We start from the raw sequence: 22,248 nt of genomic DNA, 5'->3' as shown, positions 1-22,248 counted from the left end.
ATATGCCTTTAGGCAGGAGGGCTTAAATTCCTTCTAAACTTCCTGTCTTATGTAACAATGGATGTTAATGTTATCCATATAAATTAGGCTTAAGTAGACTCCATCTTTTACATACAAGGAGAACCAATAGCCAGAAAGTCAGCAGTATGTTGGAACTGTCTGAGGGGACAGAGCCAGAAGACCAGCTGGAGCATGTGAGGATGTCTGTAGGATGTGGAGAGCAGCATAGCAGACTTGCACAACCTGAACAGTCCAAAAGGGTTCCAGCTGAGAGGACAGATGGTCTAGTGTTTAGGGCACTGGCCTGAGACTTGGAGACCTGGGTTCAATTCCCTGCTTGCCCAACAGACTCCCTGTATGACCTTGGGAAGTCACTTAATCTTTGCATGCCTTAGTTCCCCATCTGTACAGTGGAATAATAGTGATTTGTATACCATACCGGGGTGTAATGAGGATAAATGCCTTAAATATTGTGAGCTTCTCAGATACTACAGTATTGAGATATGTGTAAGTACTTTAGATACAACTGTGACCATGCATCAGTTTGCTTGGTTTGCTCTGCCGCCTCCTTAAGCCAAGTTGGCCCAGCAAAAACGGGCCTGATTTGCAAACTACGGTAAAAATTTGTGTCTGCAATGAGTTGCATCCACAACTGATTCATTGAGAGAGAACTTTATTTCTCTCCCCAGAAGTCCATTGTTAGGATAGTTTATTGCAGGTCAAAAATTGGGCCTGAAAATTAGGGCTGGGGGGTCTCTTCCTTGTCCTGGGATTCAGCTTAGTTTTTAAGGCACTGGAAATTTGTGGAGCTTCTGAGACTGCTGTCTTGCATGGGAAATGAATTTGTGCAGTAAGATCCCTTTGGCTAAGATCATTCTATGCTTTCTGTTCTGTAGGAACCGGTCACTGTGCTGGGACAGATTGCCTGTGACAGCAACGGAAAACTGAATGCCAAGTCAGTCATTCTAGAAGGGGATCGAGAACACTCTTCAGGAGGGCAAGTTCCTGTGGATTTATCAGAACTGAAAGAATACTCCCTCTTTCCAGGACAGGTGAGGTGCTGGACAGGGCATATTGCTGGGGGCAGAAGGGGCTAGGAAATCTGTCCATTACTTTGAGATGCAGGAATTATATAGGAGAGTTTTCAAGGTTTGAGTCTTGGTTTCTAGAATGCTGGGTGCGGATGGTTAGAATTGTCAAAGGAGCCTAATGAGTTTCAGTGGAATCTGGGTAACTCTGAAAATTATTTAGTCTCTGTGACTCAATTTATCCATCTTTAAAATGGGGATGATGCTTACTTTGTTTTGTAAAGCACTTTGAAATCTGAATATGAAAAAATAATAGCCAAGGTCTTATTATCACTACTTGGGGGATAGGCAGAAATATATTACTTTCTAATAAAACTATTTTGGCATAATACATACAACACTGGATTGGGGACTTGGATACTATGCCTGGCTCTGCCACTGGCCTATCAGGTGACCTTGGGCAAGTCATGACCCCTCTCAGTGCCTCAGTTTTCCCTCTGTAAAATGGGGCTAATGATATTGATCTCTTTTGTAAAGTGCTTTGCAATCTACTGAAGAAAATACTAAATAAAAGCTAGGTATTATTGATAGCCTAGCCCTTTCCTGAGTCTGAACAAGCAGTCACCCTGGTGTCATGGGTTTCTTCTATTTAACTGTTTTCCAGGTTGTGGTGATGGAGAGTATTAACAGTACGGGTGCAAAACTGGTTGCATCTAAGCTGTACGAGGTGAGTAAATCCAACTAAGCACAAATCCTTTTCTACTCTTCCCATGTCTTTGTGCTGTCAATGAAACATCAGGAGCAGGCCTAGAACTTTTTCCCAGAAACTGGCTTCTCTGTTCTTACAAACATAGGCGCCAACTCCATGGATGCTCCAAGGCTAGAGCACCACAGGAAAAAAAAAAAAAAAAAAGCTAGGTTCTTAGCACCCACCGGCAGCCCCCCTATCAACGCCTCCTGCTCCCCCCCCAGCGCCTCCCACCTGCCATGATCAGCTGTTCCACAATGTGCAGGAGGTGCTATGGGGGTGAGGGGAGGAACGAGGGCTGGATGTGCTCAGGGGAAGGGGTGAAGTGGGGGTGGGGCCTGGGACAGAGCCAGGGGGAGCACCCCCGGGCAGATTAGAAACTTGGTGCATATGCTTACAAGCGATTTTTATAGTTGGATGATCAAACAATTTTAATTGTGAAATAATTCTGAATGATTAAATAATTAACCCTTCTGGAAAAGGAGTTAGTCTTGTCTATCTAAGTAACTTGTACTGCGTGCAAGTTAATCTTACCATTTGTGAGGCACATCTGTTAAAACATGGGTCTAAACTGTCAAAAGTAGGTAAAGACTTTGGGGTGCCTCTATTTTTGAGTCCCCAACATGATATGTTTAAAAAAGCCTGGCTTTCAAAAGGTGCTTAGCACCCACTTCCTGAAAACTGGGCCCCTTTATTGTGCCTTAGGTTGGATCCCCCCACATTGTGAGGGACTTTTGAAAAATTTAGGCGAAGATTTGTTTTTCAGTGTACATCTTTTGTGTCAGGTTTGTTGCATCTGTGTATCGCTAGGTGTTAGATATGGTGACACCCTAGAACATCAGAAAATACAACACTTATTAATGTGGCATTCAGAAATCAAACTGCTAGAAAGACTATCCACAACTCACTAGGAGTCCCATCACCTTTGATAGGGCTTGAGTAAATAGGTCTTGCAAAGTCAATAAAACAGGGCTCTTTTAAACTAAAGAGTGCAGAAGGGAATACTTTCTGTTCAGTTTCAATGCTGATTCTAATAGGCCAATGATATTCCCCCAGCTCCACATTCTGATTTCCAAACACCTCCTGTAGTGCTGATGTTCCTTGAAATCTACATACCAAAAAACAGCAATCTAACTTTACTTCCTTAGCAAGCATCCATCCACCTGTTTGTGCACATGCAGCTGGGGTGGTTACACTTCATCTTTATTCCATGACTTAGACATCTTGCAAAGACCTCTTAAGTAAATGCATCTCACTAAGTATCACAGGGTTTGTCTGAGACTATCCAAGTGCTCCTTTGGAGATGTATAGTTTTTGGACGGCTGCTGCAGCAATGTGATATCTATCAGTAATGCATGAGGCTGACTCCCCCCCCCATTTTTAATCTCACTAAGCCCCTGTGGGTAGTAGATTTATAGAGCTTAATGCACATCACAGGTGGTTGAGGTCACTTGCCCTATGGTCTTGTGTTTCACGGTACCACAGAGGCATCTGATGATCACCCAAGAATGTATTTGTCCCTATTAGTTAATCAAATCAAACTTTCTCCTCACTCCTGCAGGGTTGGAGTAAATGTCTTTCATGTAGAGCCTATGGACCAAATCCTGCTGTGGGTTTATATTGGTGTTGCTGAGAATAGAATTTGGCCACGTGCAATTATTCCCTTTGCTTGCAATGATTTTCTAGTATCCTTTCTCTTCAGGGGGTGCCTCTTCCTTTCTACCAATCTACAGAGCAAGCTGAAGGTGAGTTCAATTATTTTTAAAGATTTCTCCCTCCCCCACCATCCCCCCCATCTTAGAAAATCAAGGTTAGCTTTGCATACTGGTTCTTTAGAGAATTAGACAGATACACACTCAACAGCACAAACTGCAGCTAGTGCAGTTTCTCAGATCTGGTGCACGTTAAACTTTAAAAGCATCATTACGTACTCTTTACTGGGCATAGCTTCCTATTTTTTTAATAGGTCCATTGTGGGATTGTTCTTGGATCCAATCCCAGTGATCTGTTAAAGTAATCTCCTGTGTTCTGACTCTGCACTGAGAATGTCATGAAAAATTGAATTAATTTCAGGGGCTGGCTTAAACCCAACCAAAGGCCTTTAGTTAGAATTTTTTAAGACGCGCCCAGATATATATTTCAGCAGCTTTCCATCTGTTGGAAGGGCAATCGGGGAGGGAACCAGAGGAAAAATGATCAGATCATAACATGCTAAGGAGTCACTCTTGACCTCCCCAGTATTTCTGTATCAGAGTCTCAACCTGCCTTGAACCACGCCCCACTTTAGCACTGCCCAATTTAGCACTTGGAGGCTCCCCCCCACTACAAAAATACCCCCCACCCTTAAGCACACTAAGTCACAACAGCACCCACTCAAATTTGGCCCATTTTCTCCTCCCTCAGATGGAGGGGCGGCCGAGCCAAACCTGAGAGGTGATGCCACATCTCCCCTCCTGCGCACCAGATGGCAACACCACCCACTTAAATTTGGCCCATTCCCCCACCCCCTGGTCATGACAGAGGGGTGGACAGGCCACACCCAAGTGGTGCTGTGACCTGGAACTTGCCAGCCCCTCACTTCTACCATAACCACTGAACCATAAGAAGGCTCATTGAGCCCCCTCAAAGTCTGATGTGCCCCCTTCATTGAGAACCTCTGGCTTGTACTGATATCTTCATTGCACAATAAATCCTCTGGCTAAACTTGGGGGTGAGTTAAACAGGGCAGTATGAATCACTCATGATGCTGAATTGTCTCTCTTCCTTCTACTTCTCATCCTCCCCATGCAAATACTTAACACAAGCAATGTCTTGGATTTTACCCTCCTTCCCTCAATCAGTGATGTGGCACAACATGATTGCCTGGATAGCATCCCTTGTAAGACCATCTGACGCATAAGAAGAGAAGTGGTTTTTTTCGTTTGTTTTTTGGTCTAAAATCATCCAGAATCACTGTGGATAGAACCCTAAAGAGAAATATTTTAAGTGGCAGGGTGGGGAGATGCTCTTTTATATTGCACACCCCAGCCAGAAAAATTGAACAGCTAAGAAATAGCACTGGGTTTGTGTGTGTGTATCAGATCTTAAACATCACATCACAGTGCCTCTCTTTCCATTTGATGGATGCTTCTGTGTGCAACATCTGAGAGCAAGATCTTAGAGAGAGCAAACAGCGCCAAGCAAAGGTAAATGGAAATCCCCCACGTGTATGATGGCAGGATAGAGGATGCCCTATGGGCAAAGGGGGAGCTTAGAAACTTGTGCTAAAACTGTTGCAATACATTTTAGATTTGGAGCTGCAAATGGTCTTGTTTGCTTGTGGGCCCTACACAACTTCCGACAGCATCACCTATGACCCTATGTTGGATCTGATTGATATTATCAACAAAGACAAGCCAGATGTCTGCATCCTGGTAAGAGAGAAGATTTCTTCCTTTTGGGTTATTCAGGAGAAGAGTTGCATGTTTGGATTCGGATCCTGCAATGAGTTCTATGCAGATGGACACCTGTCCAGCATGGAGCCCATTGACTTCAATGGGGTTCCATGCAGGGGCCTTCCCACATGGAGTTCCTGGCAGAACAAGGGCTGCGGTCCCAACTAGGGGTCTCCTGAGAAATGGCTTTTGCTCTAGTAATTATTCTGAAATATTTCTTATGTTTATGTAGGACCTGTTCTCCTCTACCTCCAACTGTTACACTTACTACATCTGGTCGTCAATTACATTCTGATCTCTCAAAAACTTAAGCATATTTTATTATTATTTGTATTACCATAGCACCTAGGAGCTCTAGTCATGGACCAAGGCCCCCAACTGCACTAGGTGCTGTACAAACAGAACAAAAAGATGGTCCCTGCACTAAGGAGCTTAAACTGTAAGTATAAGACCACAGACAACAGATGGATACAGACAGACAGGGGAGTACAAGGAAACAATGAGACAATATTGGCCAGCATACTAGGCTGTGGTCTCAGCATGCCAGCAGCCTAACTATTGTCACTTTTTTTTTTTTGTAGGCATCACAGAACAGAGATCTTGAGGAGGGTTTTGAAGGAGGATAATGAGGTAGTTTTGTAGATGTTTTCGGGAGTTCCTCTCAGTGTGAGGGGCAGGATGAGATAAAGCACGAAGGTGCTTAGCTCTAGGCATGTGAGTAGTGCCATTGAAATCAAGGGAATTGTTCATATGCTTTAAGTTAAGCATGTGCATAACTTTTTGCAGGATTGGGGCTTTAGAATGTAAGCATTGCAGAGCAGTGTCTGTTTCTTCCTGTATGTTTGTACAGTTCTTAGCACAATGAGGTCCTGATTCCAGTTGTGGCCTTGGTCCATAATAATAGGATTCTAAAGCACAAATCCTCTGAGAATCATTGCAGCTGTTTGACTGCATAGCAACACAACATAACTGTTAAGGACTAGAAAAGAGGAAGATTCCCATATTTAATTAAAATTGCAGGTCGGGAATTGAAGGAGGCAGAATGGAATTACTCAAAGCTGGAGTTTGGCCAGGACACTGGGGTTAATGCTCTTATGAAAAGTGCCATGGGATATTTAATGAACATGGGCTTTCAGGACCTTGGTTTTATTTCCCTTTTTTATGCCGTTGCTTTGTAACTAAATGGTATAACATGTAGCTGAAAACTGTTTCCATTCAAAAATACTAGGCTTAAAAAATGATGTGAAAATTCAGCTGTGATCAATTAGGCTACAATCCAAAAGCAAGATGACCATTCTTGGTCAAAGCTTATTGCTGCAAGTCCTCTTACAAGGCCCATAATACATGAATGCTTTTTTATCTCCATGTGAAGTTTTGAATTCCCTGATGCAAATGCCTACCTTGCTGTAATGTGCACATCTTCTTGGTTGACAGGAATAGCCCTAGAGTGAGTGCCACCTAGAGTTAGTACATGCCTTTCTCTGTGCCCAATCCATAAAGGATGTGAATCTGTCTCTAACTGAGCTGTAATATGCTAGCATCCTCTCTGGATCGGGCATGGAGGCAGACACACTGATTAATGGTTTACATACTTCCTTGGGGCAGAGGAAGCTCATTCCAAAGTGTGTGATGTCTATAACAGTTCAGATTCTAGGACCTCTCAAGCTGATCTGTCCAGAGACTCTGTTTCTGCCACTGTCTTGTTCTGTGGCCTTGGGAAAGTCTGTGTGTCTCAGGCTCCTCCATATTAGAGAGAAATACACTCACTCCTGTAAGTTACTGAGTTAAGTGCACAGTAGTATTAAGAGGAAGCTTTTGTATTATAGTATAGCCTAGAGCCCCAACTGAGTTCGGGGCCTTCTTGTCCAAGGTGTTGCACGGATACAGTGAGACAGTCCCTGCTCTGAATAGGCAAGACAAATAAAGAAAGGGAGGTGAAACAGGCAGAGAGAGGGGAAGTGACTTGCCCACGTTCACACAGTAGCAGAGCTGGGAATAGAACTTGGGTCTCCTGACTGCTAGGCCAGTGCTCTATCCATTAGCCCATGTTGCCTCTTCTTTGATTTTCTTTAAATTGAATTCTAAACAAGACTAGCTGTGAACCGAAGAGCTTTTAGATTATGTACCACACAAGGGATAGAGTTTATCGGATAGCCCACTAGAGGTCCTAGTGTGACTTCAAAACCAACCTGTGTTTGCCCGGAAGAGGCTGGTTGCAGTAACATTTTTATGTTAGATAATCTCATTTTATATATATATTTTTTAAAAATGCATAATGAATTTAAACCAAAAATGAAGCCCAGTTTCTGTATGTAACTACGTAAAGTTACCCATAGCCTCACAATCTCTGTGAGAGTGTACAACAAATACAGGCAGTTATTAAATTCCCTTGGGAGTCAGTGATTTACCCTTCTATTCAGAAAAGGTGAAAGGCACCTTGAAAAAAACAGTTACTCATCTTCTTGTAACTGTTCTTCGAGATGTGTTGTTCATGTCCATTCCAATCAGTTTGTGTGTGCACGCACGTGCACAGTGGCCGGAAGATTTTTCCCCTAGCAGCAACTGTAGGGTCAGCCTGGGTGCCCCCTGGAGTCGCGCCTTCATGGCACCCAATATAGAGCTCTGCCGATCCTTCTCCCCCCCCAGTTCCTTCTTGCCAGCTACTCCGACAGAGAGGTAGGAGGGTGGGTATTGGAATGGACATGAACAACACATCTCGACAAACAGTTACGAGAAGGTGAGGAACCATTTTTTCTTTTTCGAGTGCTTGTTCATGTCAATTCCAATCAGGTGACTCCCAAGCCCGAGTTCAGGAGATGGGGTCGGAGTCATCCACTGGTTGGAGCACCACTCTACCAAAGACCGTGTCATCTCAGGCCTGCTGCGTAATTGCATAACGGTTGGTGAAAGGGTGGATGGAGGACCATGTCGCTGCTCTGCAGATTTCCTTAGTAGTGAACTGTGCCAGGAACATTGTTGATGAAGCCTGCCCCTTGGTGGAGTGCGCAGCGATCGGGGGTGCAGGAACTCCCGCCAGGTTGTAGCGCTCATGGATACAGGAAGTGATCCACAACTAAATGCATTGTGATGGCATGGGTAGGCCTTCCATTCTGTCTGCCATCGCCATGAATAACTGGACCGATTTTTCTGAACGACTTTGTTCTCTCGATGTAAAAGGCTAGCGCTCTGCGGACATCTAGTGAGTGGAGTCTGCTCCCTGCCGCTGGAATGTGGCTTAGGGTAGAACACCGGGACAAAGATGTACTGGTTAATGTGAAACTGCGACACAACTTTCAGGAGGAAAGCAGGGTGAGGCCTGAGCTGCACCTTGTCCTTATAGAACACTGTATAAGGGGACTCTGAGGCTAGGGCCTTGAGTTCAGACACCCTCCTAGCCGAAGTTATTGCCACCAGGAACGCCACCTTGTAAGAGAGGTAGAGCAGGGAGCACATCACCAAGGGCTCAAAAGGTGGTCCCATGAGTCTAGAAAGGACCAGGTTGAGGTCCCAGATCAGGACAGGCTGATGGACGTTAGGGTATAGCCAGTCAAGCCCTTTTAAGAACTGGCTGACTATCAGGTTAGCAAACACAGAGCGGCCTTCCTCATCTGGGTGAAAGGCTGAGATGGCAGCCAAGTGCACTCTTATTGACAGTAACGAAAGCCCCTGCTGCTTCAGATGGAGGAGGTAGTCCAGAATAAGCAGCACTGATGCTAGTGTTGGGGACGAATGGCGCTGCACCAACCAGGTTAAAAATCTCTTCCACTTGGCAAGGTATGTGGCTCTCGTAGAGGGTTTTCTGCTGCCAAGAAAGACCTGTCTAACCTGGCCTGAACAGGAAAGTGTAATTGGGTTCAACCATGGAGCTTCTATGCCGTGAGGTGAAGCAACTCGAGGTTCAGATGTTGAAGACAACCATGATCTTGTTTCAGAAGGTCCAGGAAGAGCGGCAGGGTAGGAGAGATATGTACCAGTGCTGACGGGGCCAGGCTGGTGCTATTAATATGACCTGAGCTTGTTCCCTCTGGATCTTGAGGAGTACCTTGTGAACTAATGGTATGGGTGGAAAGGCATATAGGAGATAACCTCCCCAATGGAGGAGAAATGCGTCCACGCTGGAGCCCGAGCTGTGATTTTTTTGGAAGGAGTAGAATTGTTGGCACTTCCTGATGTATCGCGTGGCGAATAGGTCTATCTGGGAAAGCCCCACCTCTGGAAGATTGAAATCATGATGTCCGGATGAAGGGGCCACTTGTGGCCGTGAAACGACCTGCTGAGGTGGTCCGCCAGCTCATTCTGTACCCCAGGGAGGTACAACGCTTGCAGGTGTATTGAATGTTCTACACAGAAGTCCCACAGCATGAGGACTTTCTGGCACAGGGGAGAGGAGCATTCACCTCCCTGTTTGTTGATATAAAACATTGCCGTGGTGTTGCCTCTCATGACTAATATTTAACGGGACAATGTGTATGCCCGGAAGGTCTGGCACACCAGGCGCACTGCTCTCCGTTCTCTGGCATTGATGTGAAGAGCCAGATCTGCCTGATATCAGAGACCCTGAGTCCTGCGGTCTCCCAGATGTGCTCCCCAGCCTAAGTCTGATGCGTCCATCACTAGCGACAGAGACGGCTGCAGACTGGCGAAGGGGATCCCTGAGCATACTTCCTGAGGGTTGAGCCACTATTGGAGGGAGTCAAGGACCAGGAGAGGCAGGGTCATGATCCTGTCCAAGCTGTCCCTGGCCAGGCGGTACACGATTGCAAGCCGTGAAGAGGTTGAAGCCTGAGTCTGGTATGCTGCACCACGTAGGTACAGGCAGCCATGTGTCCGAGAAGCTTCAGGCAGTTCCTTGCTGTGGTGGTGGGAACCTGAGCCACGAATCATATCGGTCAGGGCCTGAAACCTCGCTTGCAGCAGGCATGCCCTGGCCTGGGTCGAGTCCAATGTTGCCCCTATAAATTCTATTCTCTGGATGGGGGACAGAGTCAATTTCGCTTCCTTTAGAAGGAGACCCAGGTTGTCGAAGGTGGCTCTGATGAATCTGACCTGAGCTTCTACTTGGGTCTTGGAGCAGCCCTTGATCAGCCAGTTGTCGAGTTAAGGAAACAGCTGTACCGAAACGCAGCGACTGCCATGCACTTGATGAAAACATGAGGTGCTGCTGATGAGCCAAACGGGAGGACTGTAAATTGGCAGTGGGTGTTGTTCACCACAAACCTGGGGTACTTCCTGTGGGGCTGGATGATCGATATGAAAGTACGCATCCTTCAGGTCGAGGGCAACATACCAGTCTTCTGGATCCAATGAGGGAATGATGGAGGCCAGAGAGACCATGCGGAACTTGAGTTTCTTCACAAACTTGTTGAGTTCTCGCAGGTCCAGGATGGGCCTGAGGCCACCTTTTGGCTTTCGGTATAGGAAATACCGGGAATAAAAGCCCTCGCCCCTGTGCTCCTGAGGAACCTCCTCCACTGCCCCTAAAGACAGGAGTGACTGCATCTCCTGGATAAGGAGCTGCTCATGAGAAGGGTCCCTGAAGAGAGTTGGAAGGGCGGGAGGGCACAGAACTGGATGGAGAATCCCCTCTCTACCATGCAGAGCACCCACCAGTCTGAGGTGATACAGAACCATGTACGGTAGAAAGGGGATAGTCGGGACGAGAAGGTAAGGCAGGGTGGATCCATTGTCAGGTGTGGTATACCGTCCTCGACCGTGCCTTCAGTGGGCCGGCTTGGTGCCTGAAGATGGCTAGGGTTGTCCTGAGCCCTAGCCAGAGGGTTGGCATGGTCTTCTCCTGCCATTCTGATTCCTCCTTCTGGATCCATCTTTGTGGGTTCTGCTGACTGAACCGCTGCTGGGGCTGCAGACAGAAGTCTCTCTGCTGCGTTGAAGGAGTTTAGAGGCCCAGGGACCTGAAGGTGGCTCTGGAATCTTTAAGGCTCTAGCCAGGGCGCTGGGTCGGGGGCCGCACCACACGGCATGGCCCCGCTCTGGTGCTCTTGCAGGGGCGAAGGTTTGGGGGCCACACCACGGCCCTGCTCCAGCTCCTCCATCCTCCAATGGCCCCCTCCAATGGGAGCTGCAGGGATGGTGCCTGCAGATGGGGCAGCGTGCAGAGCCGCCTGGCCATGCCTCCATGTAGGAACCAGAGAAGGGACATGCCACTGCTTCCGCGAGACGCTTGAGGTAAGCACCACTTGGAGCCTGCACCCCTGAGCCTCTTCTCATGCCCCATCCGCATGCGCCAGCCCTGATCCCCCTCCTGCTCTCCAAACCCCTCGATCCCAGCCCAGAGCACCCTCCTACAGCCCAAACACCTCATCCCTAGCCCCACCGTGGACCCCACACTCCCAACCAGAGCCCTCACCCCCTCCCGCACCCCAACCCCAATTTTGTGAGCATTCATGGCCCACCATACAATTTTTGTTCCCTGATGTGGCCCTCAGGCCAAAAAGTTTGCCCACCCCTGCGCTAGGGCCTCATCTTGGGGGGAGGAGGAGGAGGAGACCACCAGGAGAGGTGGTTGCTCCCTACTGTTCCCACCTGAGGGATCTCTTGACCCCGTGGAAACTGCAGTAGGTTGGCCTGATCCTGGTGCTGTGAAAGGCACAGGTGTCAGTGCTGACGTTGGGCCCCATGCTGGTGCCGGCACCCGGTGCAACATGTGCCAGGGTTCCTGTAGCGTCAGTGCCGAGGGTGTGCCATAGCCGCAATCAGGGCCACTGATGCCTCCGTTGCCAAAGATAACGGTGTTAATGACGGAGACACTGGCTCCGGTGCCAATCATGGCAGAACGAATGTTGCAGACACCACTGATGCTGCACCCAAGTGGGACCCCTGGCTCTGACCCTGCACTTGATGGAAAGCCCACAGAGTCCAACAGCGCCACTGTGGTTGATTTTTGTCATTGAGGGGTCCACTGCGTCGGTCAGGACCGCCTATGGTGCTGTGAGAAGGATCTTCTGCTCCTGCTATAGTTGGAGCGGTATAAGTCCAACTCTGAGTAGGAGGACCAGGGTGGTGCTACTCCTCTCGATGTAGAGTGTCGAGAAGCAAGGGACCGACTGCGCTCACAGGATGACGATGCTGGAGTAGAAGGGTGCCGAGGTGATGGGGATCAGCGTGCCATCATCGCTGGCTTTCTCTTAGGCTGCATGGGGTGCCAGGATGGAAACTAACTATGTACAGCATATAAAGCACTGTTAATCCACTTGCCAAAGCACGAGAAGAGCAAGGGGAAGTTCCAGCTACCGTCACTGGCTGTAAGAAGGAACTGAGGGGGTGTAGAGTAGGCAGGGCTCTATATTGGGCGCCATAAAGGCGCAACTCCAGGGGTCACCCAGGCCAATCCTACAGTTGCTGCTAGGGGAAAATCTTCCGGCTACTGTGCACGTGCACGTGCACACGCACACACCTGATGGGAACATGAACAAGCACTCGAAGAAGAACAAGGTGATCCGTGGCCTAAGCTGATTTTTATCTGGACACCGTGGGCTATTAGGACTCTATAGAACCTTCTGTCTCAGGAGTGGAGAAACACGTGTTCAGATTAACATGGGTTTTTGGTCTTGTTAGTAAAGATTACGGGATAGTACCAATGGATTTGACTTGAACTTTTCAGACAGAGCAAACAAATAAAAAAATACCTTCAGACAATTTATTAGATGGGGGTCACTTTTTTTAAGAGACGAACCCTCCTCCTTTATATTAGAAGCCATCCACTAACTGTCTGTAGTTAAGAAGAAAACTTCCCCATAGTTGTCTTGAAAGGGGCTCCTCTTTCTAAAGCAGCTGGTAATGGCCAATAGACTGAGTAAATGCACCATTCGTATCCAATGTTGCAAAACCTATGTTCAGCGATCACAAAGCACTTTCCCAGTATATGATCAATCACACAGCTTCCCTTGCTCTGATAACACTTTTAATCTGTAGCTTTCTGAGTGCTTTACAAAGGAGGCAAGTAACATAATCCCCATTTTATAGATGGAGAAACTGAGGCACAGAGAGGAAAGTGACTTGCCTAACATCACTCAGAGGCCAGTAGCAGAGCTGGGACTAGAACCCAGGTATCCAGGGTTCCAGTTAGATGTTAGCCCCTGGGTGGGGAAACTGAGGCACAGAGGGGCAAAGTGACGTAGTTTTTCTATCCCATTTTTGCACAGTAGACCTGACTCCCAGTCCACTGCTATCATCAACTAAGTTATGCTCTCTCCTTAACTCAGGAATCCTGGCTGTCCTTCCTCCGTTATTGTTCATTTGACCACACACCTTCCCTGAGCCAGGAGATGGAACCCAAGAGTCTTGGCTCCCAGTCTCTAGAAAACTTTCTTGCCAGCTGCGTGTTGTATATTACCTATGTTTAATGCAGCCTTGGTCACAATTCAGGGCTGGAGCACAAGTCAGTGAGCAGGCAGGATGCAAGGGATAGATTTTTCTCTCTTTGAATTTCTTTCTTGATTTCTTGTTTTCTTCCAGTTTGGTCCTTTTCTCGATGCTAAACACGAGCAAGTTGAGGTAAGTTGCTCCCCAAGGGAGTTGAGGATCCACATGCATTTCCTCTCTGTGGTCTAGTAAATACCATGAGCTAACATCTTTGGGGCTGCTATGGAGCAGGTCCTTGGAAGGCTCTCCTACCCCTCGCTGCATGTCCCTTCAGAGGGATGGCACATCAAAGGTAATGCCGGTACAACAATAATGGAGGGATATTCCTTGAGTTTGCCCAAGAATTTAGATGAGTTTTGTCCGAAGTATTTACTGCCCATTAGAATCCTTGAATTGCCAGGCAACCCAAATATCCATGGCTTCTTTATGTGGATGAATCCCAGCCTCTCTAGGAGGCTATCACCATGTTACCAAATGAAACCAGGATTTATTAACTTTATGGGCAGCCTTTTAAAGGATGACCTTCAAACTTTGGTTGGCATCTCCCCGATGTTCCTTGAGGGAGTGGGGAGGCTACCAGAGTCTTTCCCAGTCTGTTTGGCTGAACTCTGCTCTTGGCATGGTCTATGTGACTTTCCTCAGAGAAAACTTGTAACAAATCAAGTTGTTCTTTCTTTGTCTGTAGAATGGTCAACTTATTGGATCATTTGAGGATATCTTTAAACATTGTCTGAAGATGATAATTGAAGGGACAAGAAGGTAAGTATTAAATAGCCTTTGTGCTCTTTTGTCAGTTTCCATCCAAGGATTTGAAAGCATTCGGAAACGTGACTGAATTAAAAAATTTTCTATCCCTTGTGCGTGCTGTATCTCAGGGAGGTGCTGAGAGATGAGATGTTCATCCACATTTGCAGATGAGTGTGTGACAATACTGGGACTAGAACACATGAAACCCGATTCCTTGTCCCTTCCTTAGGTTACTAGAAAATGGTTCGTTTCACAATACAGAGCCTAAGCCAGTCTGATTCTCTAGTCTGCCTTTGAGAGGAAGAATGGCCTTGTAGTTAGGGCATTAGACTGGGATTGTGGAGATAAGGGGGGGTCAATTTTGTTGTTTGCCAGAGACTTGCTGTGTGATCTCGAGCAAGTCACTGTGGCCTGTTCTACTCTAAAAAGTTAGGTCAACTTAGCTACGTCACTCAGGACTGTGAAAAATGCACAGCCTTGAGCGGCATAGTTAAGCCAACTTGACCTCTAGTGTTAACAGCGCTAAGTCGATGGAAGAATTCTTCTGTCAACCTAGTTGGTGCCTCTCGGGGAGGTGGATTACCTAAAACGATAGGATGACGCTTCCTGTCAGCGTAGGTAGTGTCAGCGTTGCAGTGGTGTACCTGTGCTGCTATAGAGTTTCAAGTGTAGACAAGCCCTCAGTCTCTCTGTTCCTCAATTACTCATGTGAAATAAGTGTAATTATCCTTCCTTTCTCGTGTTCATTTAGATGATTTATCACTTTGATGCAGGTAGGTCCTACTACAGTCAGCCAGGTCATGCCCCATTGTACAAATGTACAGTAAAATTTTCAAAAACTCCTAAGTGACTTAAGAGCCTAAGTGCCATTGATTTTTTTATTTTTTTTTAAATGTGACTTAGGTTTCTAAGTCACTAAGTGCTTTTGAAAATTTCACCATTAGTTAAGATAAACTCTTTAGGGCAGAGACTCTCTCCCTGTGAGTATAACTTCACTGCAGAATTAGCTGAGGTTTTTACCTGGGTGTTGCCCCAATGCCCTCCGATCCACACATGTAGACACCTCACCTGAGTTGAGTGGTGCTTCCAGCTCAGGCTAGCTGGCTTGACTGGTGTGGGGTAAGTTAGAGCCCAGGTTCCACTCAGGGCTGGTAACCCATCCACTGTGCACTGAGGAAATAGTGCTGATAGTCTTCCAGTGCCTTCCCCACGATTCGCCCCATTTTCCCAGAAGAACATACGAGTTTTCCCCCAAGTCACTGGGAAAGAATCCGTAGAGTAGCTCACCTGACTGCAGCACAAAGGATGATAGGATACTCCCCTAGAAATCCAGTGAGCCGCATGGGAGAAGGCAACACCGGTGAGAAGAGAATAACTCAGGTATGGCTTGCAATGTGGCTGCTCAGACCTGGGTGCCAATCACCCGAGCAAACTCTGCCGTGAAGACCTACTTTGTGATTGTGCAACATCCAACACCGGGGGGGGTGGGGTTCATCTTGGGGCCTCTAGTTTCTACTGTGATACAGATAATTTTAATAATAGTCCCTTTACTGCTCGTGTGTGACTGTTCCCATCTGCTGTCTGTCTGTCTGTCTGTCTCTCTCTCGTAAGTCTGAGTAGCCTATCACTTGGGACATTTAAAACTAGACTACAAAACTGATAAATGGACAAACAACTCTGCATTGCCAGGGAGGTGAACTAGATCTGTATTTCTTAACTGGTGAGTCGCAACTGCTGGGGCAGGGTCACGAGGCATTGAACATTTTATTACAATCCAAAGCCAAGAGAAGAAACTTTTCAGAATAACTTCAGGGCATCCAAAACCTTTACAGCTTGTGAGGTTAAATGTAGTAGTAGTAGTTTATCATTTAAACAATTTTTACTTTTGTGAACCAGAAGAGGTTGAGAAATACTGAATAAAATGACATGATAGTTTTCTTTATGTGCTTACAGTTAGTCTTCCCAAGGGAAGTGGAAGACTGTTCATAACTCTCTCCTGATGTCATACCTGAGTTTTCCTTTCCTAAAGTTTATCCTATTTTCCCCCCACCCCAGAAACAGTTCTTCCCCATTCCTTAAAGCTGCCAACAGTCAGATAGCTGCAGACCACAAGCACAAAGGATTAAAACCCAGAAATAGTGTTGGTGGAAGTGTAACGTATGGGTGGAGTTTCTGACTCTCTTCCAAACAGACAGGGCTGTGAACACAGCATGTCAGCTATGTGCCTAAAGGAAGGGCAGGTACTAATGAGAAAAGGGAGCCTTTTTATTTCCGGAAGAGTAGAAAGCCAAAAATAGATGGGGTTTCTGTGTAGCCAGCAGCAAACATCCTTGATTACTCTGGGAGAGCATAGAAGTTACACATGGCAGAGGTGCTGGAGAGGGACTATCTTGATTGACTTGCTGGCTCATGTAGATTTTGGGATTAAGGCCGTGTCTTGGTTTTAGCTACCTATGGGTATAACCTAGTGTACAAATCCCTAGTGTTACACAAGCAAACCACTTGTCTACACTTACAGCTCTGCAGCAACTGCGCTACTGTAGAGCTTAGTGAAGACTAGGGCTGTCAAGCAATTAAAAAAATTAATCGTGATTAATGGCACTGTTAAATAATAATAGAATACCATTTATTTAAATATTTTTGGGTGTTTTCTACATTTTCAAATATATTGATTTCAATTACAATACAGAATACAAAGTGTACAGTGCTCACTTTATCTTTATTTTTGATTACAAATAGTTGCACTGTAAAAAACAAAAGAAATTGTATATTTCAATTCACCTAATACAAGTACTGTAGTGCAATATATTTATCATGAAAGTTGAACTTACAAATGTAGAATTATGTACAAAAAATAACTGCATTAAAAAATAAAACAATCTAAAACTTTAGAGCCTACAAGTCCACCCAGTCCTACTTCAGCTCATTGCTCAGACAAACAAGTTTGGTTACATTTGCAGGAGATAATGCTGCCTGCTTTTGTTTACAATCTCACCTTAAAGTGAGAACAAGCATTTGCGTGGCACTGTTGTAACCGGCGTTGCAAGATATTTATGTGCCAGATGCACTAAAGTTTCATATGTTCCTTCATGCTTCAGTCACCATTCCAGAGGATATGCGTGCATGCTGATAACAGGTTCTGCTTGATAACCATCCAAAGTAGAGCGGACCAACGCATGTTCATTTTCATCATCTGAGTCAGATGCCCCCAGCAGAAGGTTGATTTTCATTTTGATGGTTCAGGTTCTGTAGTTTCTGCATTGGAGTGTTGCTCTTTTAAGACTTCTAAAACCATGCTCCACACCTCATCCCTCTCAGATTTTGGAAGACACTTCAGATTCTTAAACCTTGAGTTGAGTGCTGTAGCTATTTTTAGAAATCTCACATTGGTACCACCTTTGCGTTTTGTCAAATCTGCTGTGAAAGTGTTCTTAAAACAAACGTGCTGGGTCATCACCCGAGACTGCTGTAACACGAAATATATGGTAGAATGAGGGTAAAACAGAACAGGAGACATACAATTCTCCACCAAGGAGTTCAGCCACAAATTTAATTAACGCACCGTTTTTTTTAACGAGCATCATCAGCATGGAAGCATGTCCTCCAGAATGGTGGTTGAATCATGAAGGGGTATATGAATGTTTAGCATATCTGGCACGTAAATACCTTGCAACGCCAGCTACAAAAGTGCCATGCAAACCCTTGTTCTCACTTTCAGGTGACATTGTAAATAAGCAGGCAGCAGTATCTCCCATAAATTAAAACAAACTTGTTTGTTTTCATCGATTGGCTGAACAAGAAGTAGAACCGAGTGGACTGTAGTCTCTAAAGTTTTACATTTTTTTTGCTTTTGAGTGCAGTTATGTAACAAAAAATCTACATTTGTAAGTTACACTTTCACAATCGAGATTGCCCTACTGTACTTGTATGAGGTGAATTGAAAAATACTATTTCTTTATCACTTTTACAGTGCAAATATTTGTAATAAAAAATAATATAAAGTGAGCACTGTACACTTCTATATTCTGTGATGTAATAGATATCAATATATTTGAAAAAGTAGAAAAACATCCAAAAATATTTAATACATTTCAATTGGTATTCTATTGTTTAACAGTGCGATTAATCACGATTTATTTTTTTAACCGCAGTTAATTTTTTTGAGTTAATCACGTGAGTTAACTGCAATTAATCGACAGCCCAAGTGAAGACGCTATCCACTGGGTTGGAGAGCTTCTCCAATCAGCATAGGTACTCCATCTCCCCGAGAGGTATAGCTATGTCAACAGAAGAAGCTCTTCCATAAACATTGCACTGTCTAAAGGTTGGTATAACTACAATTTTCCACACCCCTGAGCAACGTCGTTATATCGACATGTGTTTCTAGTGTAGACCAGGGGAAAGCTGTGATTGGCACAGATACGATGTAGATTGTGGTTCATAGCCTAGACGACGGGCCCCATTACATGCAGAGGCACCCCCAGTGTAGACTATTAGGCCTAATTTTTTTTGTCGTACTCTCCTTCATGGTAGACTTACAAAGAAATACACACACTGAAACTTCAGGATGAAGTGCATGCTTCCAGCCTGTCTTGTAGAGGGAATTTTGGAGGCATTTGCCTTCCCTGAACAATAGGGGAGAAGTTGTCCCCTACAACTTTAATTTATGCCTGGTTAACCATCTGATAAATGCAAAAGGAGGCTGGTTTCTCAGTGAGTCAGCATGGCAAGCCCCTCCCTTTGATCATCCCTTGACAACAGCCACTTCCTGCCAGCAGCCTGACTTTGAATCAGCATTTGTATCTCATTGGTACATCTTCAGCAGTGAGATGTTAATCCAGCAGTTCTCAAACTTTCACATAGCAAGCCTCTGAGTGCGACCCCCCCCCCCTTGTAAATTAAAAACACTTATTTAATACCATTATAAATGCTGGATGCAAAGTGGGGTTTGGGGTGGAGGCTCACAGCTTGTGACCCCCTATATAATAACCTCGTGACCCCCTGAGGGGTCCCGACCCCCAGTTTGAGAACCCCTGTCTTACTCAGTTCATTAAGCAACTGTACTCCAGACTGACACCAATAAAGTTATACCTTTTGCTTGGAGGAGATGAGCTCGGCCTGTTGATGTCTCCTCAAATTTGAATAGAGAGGAAGCATAATGTAAAGTAAACTGTTTTCTTGAATTCAGACCGCAGCTAAATTACTGGGTAGTTCAATACACATCTGGCTGTTCCTATCTTGTCTGGAAACATAACTGATCTTAACACCAAACAAATTGAAGAACCAGCTAGCTGGTCTTCCAAGTGCCATTGTACACAAGAGGAAATAGGGATGCAGCTGTCCTCTGTCCTGATTCTAATACTGTTCCCCCGTTTCATAGGGTGGGCTGCCCTTTAACCGTGTTTCAGAGTCAGCCTATGTAACTAGGTCCCTTGACTCAGTTGTGCTGTAACTTGACCTGCAGTTCCAGTCTGTCCCCAGGAGAGGGTGGTGAATGGGGAGTAAGGAAACCTGGGTCCTTTTCCCAGCTCTGCCACTCACCCGCTGTGTGACCATGGGCAAGTCACTTCACCTCTCTGCTTCTGTTTCCCCACCCACTCTCTGGGCTTGTCTTAACACGTTTTACTGCTTAACTGTATCGGTATAGTTAAAGTGGTACAACTCCCCTAGTGTGGATGCAGTTACACCAGTATAAATGTGCTTGTCTATTTATACCTTACTCCTGTACAGGAAGGGGAATAAGCTATTCCAGTACTCACATTGGGGGGAGGTGGGGGTTAATATCTGGTTGTTTTTGTTTTTTAAATCATACCCCTAATTAAAAAGGTATAGCTGTATGAATTCTGGGTGTAGAGAAGGCCTCTGTCTGTCTTGTCCATTTAGACTGTAAGCTCTTTGGGACAGGCACGATCTTGCTGTGTGTCTGCCCAATGCCTAACACAGTGGGGCCCTGATCATAGCTGGGGCCCTTAGATGCTGCTGTAATAAATTATAGTGCTGCCTTCTCTTGACCTCTTTTTCCCTCCTGCTTCCCAACCCAGAGTCTTTCACATAAGCAGAGTTATACTGTAAGAGGCTGTAAACTGGAATCCCGAGGCCTAGTCTAAGCTAGAAAAGGTTTGCTGATAGCTATGCTGGTAAACCCTACTAGAGTATACACAGCTTATGCGGGCCAAAGAGTGCTTTTACTAGTATAGCTTATACCAGTTCCCTGAAAAAAATAAGCTATATTGGCAAAAATACTTTTTTTTTTTTCAGTATGAAGAGTTATTACAAATTACACCCTTAACTGACATCATTGTAACTGCAAAAGGCTGTGTAGACTCACTTAAGGATTTCTATAGCAGTGTAGCTGTATGGTTAAAGATGACTTGTTGCTTGGCCAGTTTACCTCTAGTGATGGTACTGCCTTTCCTGTCCCTTCCCCAGCTTCCTCCACCCCAGCCCCTGCATTAAACCCAGATGACTTGGGCTGGGGGCCTCACAGTATCTGCTGTTGGCTTTCATCCTCTCTGATCTCCCTCTCGTGTGGTCCTGGGTGAGGGTGGGGGAAGGAGGAAGGGAGAAAACAAAGAACAAACAAGACATTCTTTCCTTGGGGTGAGCGCTGCGCACCACCAGGTTCTTTCATCTGCTGCCAGAGTCTGTCATACACTGGTATTGGGTCAATACCTCCCCTTTTTAAAAAGCACAATACAAATTGTATTTGAATGTGGATTTTGAGAGAGGAATATTTAAGCAGCTACTGACCTGACTGTCTGTGTCAGCATTTACTACCAAAGCTGCATGGTATGTTGGGGTTAATTTTAAAAAAAAAAATTGCTCAGCTCTTTGCACATGTGCATATCTTCCAACTGAGCATAGAAATGCCATACAAGAGAGTACCAGTGGCCAATCTAGTCCATTGTCCTCTGATAGCAGCTGTTGCAGGTTGTTTCAGAGGAAGGTGTAATTCCACTCCCAGAATGCATCTACATGTACTATGGAACAGGGGAAGTGTTTCACCCTCCGCTGGTGATCAGCTAATACACTGAAACATGAAGAGTTTGCTCTTGTTCTGAATGGTTTTTTCAGAGTAACACGGAGAGTGGAATTTGTATAGGGGGTACTACAATAGCAACAGATGGTTCAGGGCATGGCCCAACCTCTGATGGGGTTAGGAAGAAACTTTTCCTGGGGGCAGATTCTCACATCTACCTACTGCAGTGTTTTTGCACCTTTCTCTGAAACAGCTGGGCACTATTGGAGATGGGATTCTATTCTATATAAGTTCTTATCTTACTTCCCTATCTCACAGGCGTGTTGTGTGAATAAATACATTCAAGACTGAAGCACTTTGAGATCTACTAATGAAAAGTGCTAAATAAGAATTAGATCAGTGGTTCTCAAACTCTTTTTTTTTACTGGTGACCCCTTTCACATAGCAAGCCTCTGAGTGCGACCCCCCTAATAAATTTAAAACATTTTAAAATATATTTAACACCATTATAAATGCTGGAGGCAAAGGAGGGTTTGGGGTGGAGGCTGACAGCTCACGACTCCCCATGTAATAACTTCATGACCCCCTGAGGGATCCCAACCCCCAGTTTGAGAACCCCTGAACTAGATGGTCTTCCACCCTCATCCCTATAGTATCTGAATACATGCATTAAGTGACATGTCTAAATCTATCATATGTGGTTGTCTCTCCCATCCTTTCCCTAAGAGGAGTATTGTGTGCAGGACATTATTTTGTCTGGGTGCGGTTAGTTTCCCTTTTTGTTCTGTTTTGTTTTTTTTTAAATGTATGCACTGGCCTGGGTGTGTTAGAGAAGGCATGTCGGAGCAGCACGCCTTGCACTTGGAGCCAAAGATGGAAGTTCTGGATGGTCCTTAATTCCTGGGGTGAATCTGTTCCCCTGAATCTGTC

General features: G+C 45.5%; 1 protein-coding gene across 3 annotated transcripts in view; it reads left to right on the top strand.

Moving 5' to 3' along the window:
• Window positions 1-22,248, top strand: part of POLA2 (DNA polymerase alpha 2, accessory subunit) — a 44,015-nt gene that overhangs the window by 8,605 nt on the left and 13,162 nt on the right. For all 3 annotated transcript variants that reach the window (XM_074957942.1, XM_074957944.1, XM_074957943.1), the window contains exons 8-13: window positions 897-1,052; window positions 1,693-1,755; window positions 3,479-3,521; window positions 5,065-5,189; window positions 13,686-13,724; window positions 14,278-14,351. In XM_074957942.1, coding sequence (XP_074814043.1) covers window positions 897-1,052; window positions 1,693-1,755; window positions 3,479-3,521; window positions 5,065-5,189; window positions 13,686-13,724; window positions 14,278-14,351 — 500 coding nt within the window. The remainder of the gene's footprint in view (window positions 1-896; window positions 1,053-1,692; window positions 1,756-3,478; window positions 3,522-5,064; window positions 5,190-13,685; window positions 13,725-14,277; window positions 14,352-22,248) is intronic.

Source organism: Natator depressus, chromosome 7 (genome assembly GCF_965152275.1).
Source record: "Natator depressus isolate rNatDep1 chromosome 7, rNatDep2.hap1, whole genome shotgun sequence".
Lineage (NCBI taxonomy): Eukaryota > Metazoa > Chordata > Testudines > Cheloniidae > Natator > Natator depressus.
This window is presented reverse-complemented; position numbering and strand designations above follow the sequence as displayed.